At 39.3% G+C, this 10,893-nt stretch overlaps 1 protein-coding gene across 1 annotated transcript; it reads left to right on the forward strand.

The window, feature by feature from the left end:
- Nucleotides 1-2,734: 2,734 nt before the first annotated feature.
- Nucleotides 2,735-3,861, forward strand: LOC134644642 (psychosine receptor-like). Its single transcript, XM_063497729.1, has one exon. The coding sequence runs from the start codon at nucleotides 2,735-2,737 to the stop codon at nucleotides 3,680-3,682; it is 948 nt and encodes a 315-aa protein (XP_063353799.1). The 3' UTR covers nucleotides 3,683-3,861.
- The last annotated feature ends 7,032 nt before the right edge of the window (nucleotides 3,862-10,893 follow it).

Below are 10,893 nucleotides of genomic sequence, written 5' to 3' on the forward strand. Positions count from 1 at the left end.
GTCAGGATGAACTCGGCGATCATCAACAACACAAACTCATGCACGGCTAACTCCTCGGTGCAGAGGGACATGTATCCAACAGCGTACTCTCTTTTTTTTATTGTGGGCTTTCCAGCCAACTGCCTGTCTCTGTATGTGGCCTGGATGCTGATGAAGAAGGGGAACAACATGGCAGTCTATCTTGTCAGCCTGTGCATTTCTGACCTACTCTACACAGTCACTCTGCCTATTTGGATAGTACAGGCCATGGGGCAACACATAGGTGACGGACTTTGCAACCTCATGGCTGTAATCATGTACAACAGCTTTTTTGCTGGTTCCGGTCTCCTTTGCTGCATCTGTGCTGATCGCTATCTGGCATTGGTCTACCCACTCTACTTTAACTGGATCAGGGAGGTGAGGACAGCAGTGCTTGTGAGTATAGCTGTCTGGGCTTTGGAGATTGCCATCCACATCGTCTTACTTCACCACATGGGGGCGCTGCAAGCTTCAAGATACTTGTGTGATCAGCAGATACCAATGACACAAGAAGATGCCACTGTTGCCCTTACAAGGTTCGCCTTGAGTTTCTTGGTTCCCACCTTCATCATGACTTTTTGCTATCATCACATCATGCACTCTCTCAAACAGAACACCTCCATCCAGGTGGAAGAGCGCAGGAAAGTGGGACTGCTGTTGTTGCTACTCCTTCTAACCTACATAGTGTCTTTTATGCCCTACCAATTGGTCATGCTGCTCAGGGCTATACTGGAGCCCGGGTCCTGCGTCTGGGCAACTAGGCTCAAAAGTGCATTCATGGTAACAGTTGCCACCACAACGCTAAACAGTACACTGGATCCTATAATATACTGTCTAATCAATGAGAGCGCTAAGACAGAGATTACGAAAAATGCACAAAATGTGAGGGGGCTTTTTATGTGTAGAAAGCACAGTGAGACCTCTGTTTGAATTATTTCTTTCCCCTTCTTTCAACATAAAATGTAAATATAATGAAAATCGAATTATTAACTTTGTCTTTACGGTGATGTTTAATTTTAACTGTAATTTGTGTAATTTGAAATATCTGGCTGTGGTGTTAATGGTTTCATTTTGATCCAGTGTTCAGTATTGTTGTGTATCACTGCACTTGAATATTTGAGTGTATCTTTGCACAGGGAGAAGCACACTGTGGAATTTTCCTACTAACCACTTGTATTTATAACACTTGACAGCTATTCATGCTTCCATGAGATACTAATAAATAAAAGCACCTGTTCTTTTAGAGCGTGCAGTCATTGAAACAAAACCATAAAGCCATATCTGTGCTGTTCAAACAACTAGCTGAAAAGACATCTATCACTTTATGGGCCGATTATTGGCCTCACCTCTGCCTGAGTTCATGTCTGTTGACACGCCAAACAGAGACACACACTTTCATATGGGCTTAAATCAAAATCACCTGGTCCTGTAGTTTGTTTTGTCATATCCTGTCACCCAGTAAATGATACAGTTGTTAAGGATAAAATGCAGCAACTGCTGACCCTTCCTCTTCTTTCTAGCAGATCGATGAAGCGGTGCAGATGAAGAAACAGAATACGTCAGCCTTTCATCTGTTTTATTGGTTTTATTCTATGAATTTATAGAAATTTGAGTGGAAATACAACTTGATACAGAGTAAGTAGAACTTTGTTAATATGACTTTATGGTTTAAAGGAATACTATAAAGTTTTAGCCTTATTATATGTGTTCAGCATTGGACCTTAATTTTTTAACTAGCCCCTGTCAAATAATTCCATTGCAATAAAAATGTGAATGTAGGACTTTCTATTATGTTGCAACTTCAACAAAACATAACTGAGAATTTAGAGTACTTTGGAAAACATTTTTCACATTTTTTCGTGGTAGACAATATCAGGAAATGTAACTGTGAGGAAAAGTGGAACACACTGCCAGTGTGGCAAGCTTGTTCATTTTCATAATTTGCTGAAATAGCACACAACCAAAGCCTAAACAAATCTTGTAACACTGACAGGAAATTGTTTTACAGTAAGGTACTTGGTGAAACGTGATAACGGGGAAACAGATACGAATGAGTTTGTTACAGGGGAATTGACATAGGAACATTAAAACAAACCTCTAAACCAGCCAGGAACTGAGAACAAGACTAAACGGGAAAATATATAGAGAACAATATAAACAAAAATAAGTGGTAACTAAGGAAAAAGTGGGGTGGGGGCAAATAAAGCAAACTAAGAGCGAACAGAAAATATTCAAATATAACAAAACTAAAAACTCCATGAACTCAAAACACTGGGTAAACAACCCAATGCTGCAAAACCGAGGCTATTGTAGCAATTTAATTGCACTTGCATAACGTTGACTCACACTCATGCTAAATGTCAAATCAATCCGCACAACTGAAACATTCTGCCTTTTAATCTTAAACAACCAAAACAAAAGGGCTTACACTCAACAGCATCTTTCAACTATTCTTTCTAAGTAGTAAATTTTCCTCTTTTTTTTTTTTTAAAGTGCACACGTAGAGTTTTCCATTTCCACTTTCCATTGATAATTTGTAGTGCCCAGTGGTGTCAGACTTAATAACTTTAAAAAGTCCTTTCATGAGTTGAGATATAGTCACATGGCAGGTTTGTGAACTTGGTAGAGACTCTTACAGGTTAATGTATTTACATCCATTCATGTATTGCTTCCTTGTTTTTCTACAAGGTGTAAGCATATGAACACAACATCTACAATGGAAAACTCAACCTTGACCAGTAATCATTCAGAATGTAACCTGGTTGACGACGCAGCCAGGAGAAGGTCATTTCTGTTGTTCTACATGGCTGTCGTCGCCATCGCCATTCCTTCCAACACCTTCTTCCTCTACGTGTCCTGGCAGCACATTAGAAGGAGGAATGAGCTCGGCGTGTATCTGTTCAGTCTGGCTCTGAGTGACCTAACCTTCACTGTTTGTTTTATTCTCTGGTTGGACTTCCTGTGGCGAGGAGTTTGGATCCATGGACCTTATGTTTGTGTGCTGTCCATATACATTCTCTTCACCAACTTCTACACCAGCGAAGCTCTCCTCTGCTGCATTGCGGTTGACCGCTACTTAGCAGTGGTTCACCCATTAAAGTGCAGATGGTGGAGGAAAGTTAGCACTGCAGCAGCAGTCACTGTTATCATTTGGTTGCTGGTGGTCTGTTTCAACACCAGCACCATCACCTGGGAGGACTCATACCATGAAAAGAAAAACTTTCCAGTGTGCTTTGACATTTTTAGTCCGCTATCAGCGACTCTCCTCCGGGCTAATGTAATGCGCTTCTTTCTGGGGTTTATTATTCCAGTTCTCCTAGTGTTCTTTTCCACCTGGAGGATTTGCACAGCTGTAAAATCCAATCAGGCCACTGACAAGCAGGAACAAAAGCGGATTTTAAAGCTATTAACATTGGTTCTTCTTGGACTTTTGTTCTGCTTCGGACCTATTCATGTCATGATGCTTCTTCGCATACTGGTTAATGACTGCAGGAACATTGCATGGCTCCTCTATCCCTACAAGATCAGCGTTGCCCTTTCAAGCCTTAACTGTCTTGCCGACCCACTGCTTTACTGCTTCATTACTAGCACAGGACAGGCACGTGTCAGTCGGATTATTCTCTTTTTGCAGGAAAAGAAGAGAGGAATTCTGTCACCTATTTAACCATGGGGATTGTGGCATTTAAAGCTTTTTGTCAGTAAGATTATGCAAAAAAATACCAAGCAGAATTTCACTGAACTTTGTGGATTGGTGGAGCATGGCCAAAAAATAACAAGAAAGGCATTCAGAGAGCACATCTTTTGCAAAGTTCAGTGCAGTTTTGCAGTTTTAGAGGAAATGATCGGGAGCTGGATTTCAATTTGCATTCTATGGTAATATTATACCATAATATTATAATTCATAAAACTGATTAAATGTTTGCTCTTTACTTTAATAAAGCTCAGTGACTACTCAGTGCAAGTGGTTACATTGTTTTGATTACACCCTCTGATTTTCATTAAAATCATAAAAATCCTTAGCAGTGACTTACAGACAATACAGATTTTTTTCCTTGTTGCAAACGGGTCATAAGAGCACGCCGTGAGTGGACAACAAGACTGGAAATGAGATATTTAAATGCCCGTGCTTATTTGCAACTGCTGATCTGATTTTGTCTCTTATCAGCGAGTTACTAGTCGGAGTGGTTTCACTTCAGCTTTTTAGTCACGTTGTTTATATTTTCTGTCAGACAACTGTCTGGGTCAGGTGCCATGTGGAGAGAACATTTGCATTTAACAAACCAAAATAAATTTGCTCTTTCCATCACCACGCACACAACATTATGATCTAAAATGAGATTATTTTCCAAATAAAGCACTTTTCTCAATTGTCAGAGTAAATGATATATTCATTTTTGCATTCTTAAACTTTAACTGAAAGCACTGTAAATAAAAGAACTTTGTGAAATATTTGTCAGTGTTTGTTCTCATTTAGCATCCTAGTCTCTGGCAGATTTGCTGGTATCCATATGGGAGTTGAGTCATCTTAATGTGAGCATGAAAAGTTAGAAAGAAGAAAGAAGAAGTGCAGCTCCCCCAAATGACCGCTTGAGCTCTTAACCAACAGTGAGTCAGTATCCATGGAGTCCCATTTTAAAAGATAAGCTTTGCAGCATTGTGCTTTTTAGAGAATTTGCACTGTTGTTATCTCACAAATAATTCGGCATGATATGCAGTTCATTGTCCTGACAGCTCATCCAAGAAGTCTGTGCTCATGTGTTGGTGAGTGAAATTCTCCTGCTTCACTTGTGTGTTACTAATTAGCATTTGTCTGCACCTGGTCAACAGATAGTGTAGTACAAGATGTAGTATCTGCCATCTGACTTCAGAAAAACAAGATTGTGATGGTGATAATCCACATGTCCACAGACAAATCTTTTAAAAAAAAAAACGATGGTAAGTGTTGTTCAAAAGAAAGAAAAGAAAATTATAAAAACTCAAAGGTGCTCGATGGGAAGGCTTTGCTTTTTTTCCACATGTATTTAAAGTGACACACTCCTCAGGTTGCTGTTACACAACAACAAACGCTGGAAAGTGCATTTGCTCCACGTGAGTGTTCTTTTGGCCTCTTTTTTTTCCATCCAGACTATCAGATAAGCATCGCCTATCACTGAATAGCCTTCACCTTCAGTTCCCCTTGACTCTGTAACAGACTGGCTTCTTTATAAGTAAAGTAAACACATCAGAGAAGACAAGTACCTCTGGATCAATAGGTTTTGTTAGTGAAGCCCTACCTCTGCCTGGATGTTGGCAGCCTTTCAGCAGTGGCACGTGTCAGACAGCCTGCTCTCTCAGGAATGATGGATGAATGAGGCTGTAAATTGCGCTGGTGGTCTGACTGTACAAAAATGTAACAGGATGAAGCAGTGCAAACTGAGATATGGCGCTGCAATGAAGACCGCTGACAGCTTGGCTTAAATTGCTCCCATTATGTGAGGGTCCACCTTACTGGCATTTGGAAAGCTAGCGTTGAATCAGTGTGTCGGGAAGTATAACTACATTTTGACCAATCCTAGCGCTGGAAGCTGTGGCTTGCAGGTGTACTATGGGAGTACTCAGGGTAATATATACATGTACATGCACTCTATCCTATTCTATTCTGAGATAGATCTCCTTTTTTCGTGGTTACTCTTTTTCTTGGTACTTATTTAGACCATTAATTAGTAAAATCAGTTACCCCTAATTAGTCCGCCTTTCTCAGACACATTTTCTTCAAAGCTACAGAAATAAAATTGAACTGAAATGAATTTTTCACTTAAAAATGTGACCTCACTCTCAGTTTGATATGAGCCCCCCTGACATGACCTCACAGACTCATGCTCCATTAGCTGATAAAGTGTTTTTTCTTGTGTTGGGTTTTTTTTTTTAACCCAAGCAGAAGAATTTTTTTTTTTTTTGGTCTGTGTCTTGTGCTTTCTAACAAATAAATCTCTGTACTGCTTGATTGATGTCAGTGGACATTATAGACGGTAACAGGAAAAAGAAAGAACTCATTACAGACAAAGAGCCTGGGGCCACCTGACCAACCCTAGAATTGTGTATTTTTTTTTAGATATTTCTTTTGGCACTATTGGCTTAGACAGCTCACGCAGTGTCACTTAAACCCATCATATACACTCACCAGACACTTCATTAGGTACACCTGTTCAATTGCCTATTAATCTAGTCATCATTAATCTAAACAGCCAATCACATTGCAACATCTCAGTGCATTTAGCTATTTAGACACGGTCAAGACAACCTGCTGAAGTTCACACTGAGCATCTGGACAGTAGATCACATATGTGGCTTTGAATGTGATAAGGTTGTTGGTGTCAGGTGGGCTGATGTGAGGAATTCAAACCTCCTTATCTACTATGACTTCCCTGCACAACCATCTCTCAGGTTCACAGAAGATCTGAAAAAATAGCAAAAGCCATTTTCACCTAGAAAATGAAAATGGTGAAAATGGCTTCTTGTTGTCAAAGGACAGTCAAACAGCTTCTACCTGACCTGAAAATAACACCAACTCAAATAACCACTTGTTAAAACCAAACTATACAGAGGAGCATCTTTGAATGCACAGCATGTGGATGGGCTACAGCAGCAGAAGACCACACTGGGTACCTCTCCTGTCAGCTAAGAACAAGAAACTGAGGCTTTCCAAAACTAGACATCAGAAGAGAGGGCAAATGTTGCCGGCTCTGATGAGTCTTGATGTCTGCTACAATGTTCAAATGATACTATCAAAATGTGGCGTAAACTAGAAGAAAGCATACATTGATCCTACCTTGGATCAGCTGCTCAGGCTGGTGGTGTTGGTGTAATGTTGTCAGATTTTGGCCCTCTTAATACGAGCTGAGCACCAATTATACCCTACAGCCTACCCGAGTATTGTTGCTGACCATGCCTATTCCTATATTACCACAGTGTGCCCATCATGGGTACACTCATGTCACAATGTTCAGTTTATCTCAAACTGATTTCTTGAATTGTCTCCACACATGTTTGGACCAAAATCTGAGGAATGATTCCATTACCTTGTTGAATCTATGCCATGAAGACAGAAGCTCTGAAGGCAAAGAAGGGTCCACCCCAGTACTAGCAAGGTGTACCTGTAAGTAACCACAGAGTGTAGATATCTCTGTGATGCACCTTTTTTCCTTGACTTGTATAAATGACATCATATTGCACTTTACTTCATTATCTCAGTTGTCAAGCAAGTCATTATGCAGGTTTCACATCTCCCTCCTGTGATATTTTTTGTCAAGCTTGCTCTGCTCCTCTAGGCCCTGTCTGGCACTCCCTCCAACATTTCTTCTGTGTCATCCTTCCTGTCGCTTTTAGCACTTTCACACTCGTCTCTTCCTCACAAGTATTTGTTCTGAAAATAACCCCACAAAGCCCGGAGGCAAGATATAATCACATGTTCAAGTAGGGGAAAGAACCTATGAGTACTGTAGTGGAGCCCTCTTTATGTATTAGTTTAATGTATTTGATGAAATTCTGTCACAGGTGACAGGTTTCTTTCCTTGAAGTGAAACTTTGTTTGTATGCACTACTATTTGATATATGAGCAACATATGAATTATGTATCAAATAGTAGTTTTTGTTTGGTTGGGGTTTTTTGTCCTTTATGAAAGCGTGTTAGAGGAAACAACCAGCACTTCAAATGTCGGAAAATTTGCAAATTCCTTTAGCTGGTATTGGTTACTCACTGTGATAAATTTAGTGCTTTAAATTTGAATGAATGCTTTTTGGGATTAAATTCTGCATATCATTTTCAAGTCAAAAACCATGGCATTGTTTTGGACCATGATCTCAGGTTGCCAGGGCGCCTTTCTATCACATAAAAATATATCAAAAGTTAGAAAAGTCTTGTCTAATAGTAACTATGAGAAATTGCTCAGTGTATTTATATTAAGCAGGTTACACCACTGTAAAGGTCTATTTGCAGGATTATCCAAAACTTCAAAAAAATCTGCATGCTGCAGCCAGAATCATGACACATACACAGTAATTTCCACATATTACCCCAGTATTGAAGTCACTTGATAGGCTCCCAGTTCAATACAGAATCTGGTCCCCAAATACATCTCTGACTGTCTCAGTGTCTATAACCAATCAGGCCTCTCAGGTCATCAGGTGCAGATCTTTTAACTGTTCCCAAATTTAAATTGTGCTGTGTGTGCTGAGGGTGTGTGTGAATGTTCAGTAGTGGTTTACTTCTTCTTAAAGTTTTATTTTGATGTTTTCACTTCCATTAAGCCTAGATATTTTTTTTGTTTTTATCTTCTGGTTTAATCATACTGAGTTCAAGTAAAATGAAATTTGCTCATCAATGCAGCATTTAAATTAGGAGACAGAGTGCACTTACACCAACATGGACTTGAGGATCCCTCTAGCTGGCATTTCAGTAAAATTCAGCCAGTTATTGTCACCTAAAATCATTTCTGCAGTCTTTAAACATTTTTATTTCATAACGTGGAGAGCATTATTATAGTGTCAGTATCAACGGACTCCTGTTTTAAAAGCTTTGTAGCATTGTGCTTTTTGGAGAGTTTGTACTGCAGCTATCTCACAAATAATTTGGCATGATGTGCAGTTCATTGTGCTGACAGCTCATCCAGGAAGTCTGTGCTCATGGTGGGTGAAATTCTCCTACTTCACTTGTGTGTTACTAATTAGCATTTATCTGTGCGTGTGCATTGCACCTGGGCTACAGATAATGTAGCACAAGATGTAGTACTCTGCCATCTGGCCCAGTGTGGTGATAATATTCTCACACATCACTATCGGGAATTTTTCTTTTTGCTAGACCAAATGTCAGACCAGACATACAAGGCTAAATACACTGTACTGAAAGCTTTTCTGAAAAGTTATTATTACAATTTAAGCTGTGTTAGCTATAGTAATGTGACTTCTATGTCATGCACCTTCTTTTCTGCAGTGTTGTTTGTATCTTCTCACTCATGCTGTTGGGAAATTACCAAAAATGTCATAGATATTCCGACCTTTCTGAATTATGAACATGAGGCAGGCCTGTCTCTGTCACATAGTTTGCTGGGCTAAATTTTAAGTTGGAAAAAAGCCGCAGTCTAGACTGCAGATTTGCTTTGTAAATGACTGTAAAGATATGAATGTAAAGATACATAAATAGGGAAAGTGTTGACCTCCACTGATGCTTTCATTGTGAGTCAATTATGGTCATTTCAAACATCTGCAAATGGAAAGGAAACTGGGCAGATTTCTCCATTATAATCCATCTTCTTGATCTGTTTACAACAGTGCGTGAATTTATTTCAGACCCTCTATCCTCCCATTGATTACCCTTGCTAAGATAAGGATGTGTGCCCACGCATGTTATTGGCCGCTTTGGATGGGATACGCATGCTCTCATGGACATTCATACACACTCTAACGCTGATGGATGACATCAGTCACAGTCTCTTTAAATGTCATTGTGCATGAGGGGAAACTGAAGCCATAAGAAATGCTTTTGGCATGAGGGAAGGTTTAAAAGCTTGGATGTTCATTAGTCCCACTCATTAATGCTTGCAACATCAAAAACAAACAACACATTTGTGAGTGCAAATTCAGTTTAACCTTCAATGAATTTAACCCTGACTGCGCCATCTAGTGGCCATTATAGGGGGAGCAGAACAGGAAATGAGGTGTAGTAGTTTACAGAGCCACAAGCTTGGCAAAGGTATTCAGGGGTTGATGAGACACTGGTTTGCTTTACTGCTTTAAACCCAGTCAATGTTTAACCATGATATTTACTCTTAACTCTTAATTATGCAGCATCATGACTGTTTGACTCTGAGGGATAAAAATGACAAATCACATATCAGTTCAATAGACATCAAAGTCAAACATCCCCACAACCTTATTCTTACTTACCTTTAGGACCAGTTACAAAAAGGAGGCCTTTGGGTGAAGCCAGATTTAAGAATCCACTCATCATGATGCCCCCACTGCGAGATTTAGAAGTATACTGTCAGTAGATGTAAGCATCACGCTAAGAACGTTTACTTATTTATTTAATTTTGGGGGAAACTGTTATAGTTTGTTTGTTTGTTTGTTTGTTTTTTATTTGAGTTTAAAGCACTTTAGCTTTAGTTTAGCTTTAGAAATAAAATTTACTTTCAGGAAGTGACCTGATCCCTCCAAGAGTCAATGTAAAATTACTGTAACGTTATTATGTTCCAACTCTTGACAGTTATTTCCACTGTGTTTTGGTAAATTGTGTTTTATTCATCCAGTTTTCTATGTGTGACTCAGCACAGTAACCTTAGCTTGTACATGTATACCATGCTGCCGTACCCACGTCAGATCCTCATTATATTCAATTGAGACACAAAGTTAAGAATTTGTTAAAAATGTTATAATATTTAAAAGTGAGACAATATGAGGATCTTTTTCTTTGCTTTCTTTTCTTTTTTTTAGTTTTATGTTGAGTTCGATGTTGTTTCTCTCATTTTGTAAGTATGTGTGGGGTTAAAGTATGCTGCATATTATTTTCTAGCATTTTTGCGGTGTCAGATTTTACATACCAAACTTTATATGTTTGGTTTGTGAGTCTTACTGTAGGGCATTTTCATTACCAGCTCAATCACACACAGACGCGTCCATCAAATGAGTTCACCGTCCTCTACAATATAGACGACTCTGATTATTTGTTTGAACACATGAGTAAGTAGACTAATGAATGACAGAGGGCAATAATATTCAAGAGTGAGATTAAAATCTGCTGGTGATTCATCATGTGTAGGAAAGCCATTGAGATAAGGGGACAGAGAGACAATGAAAGACAAAAGAGAAAACAAGGAGTGCAGCAGGATGAGGTCACATCAC

The sequence above is a fragment of the Pelmatolapia mariae genome, linkage group LG16_19 (assembly GCF_036321145.2).
Source record: "Pelmatolapia mariae isolate MD_Pm_ZW linkage group LG16_19, Pm_UMD_F_2, whole genome shotgun sequence".
Classification (NCBI taxonomy): domain Eukaryota; kingdom Metazoa; phylum Chordata; class Actinopteri; order Cichliformes; family Cichlidae; genus Pelmatolapia; species Pelmatolapia mariae.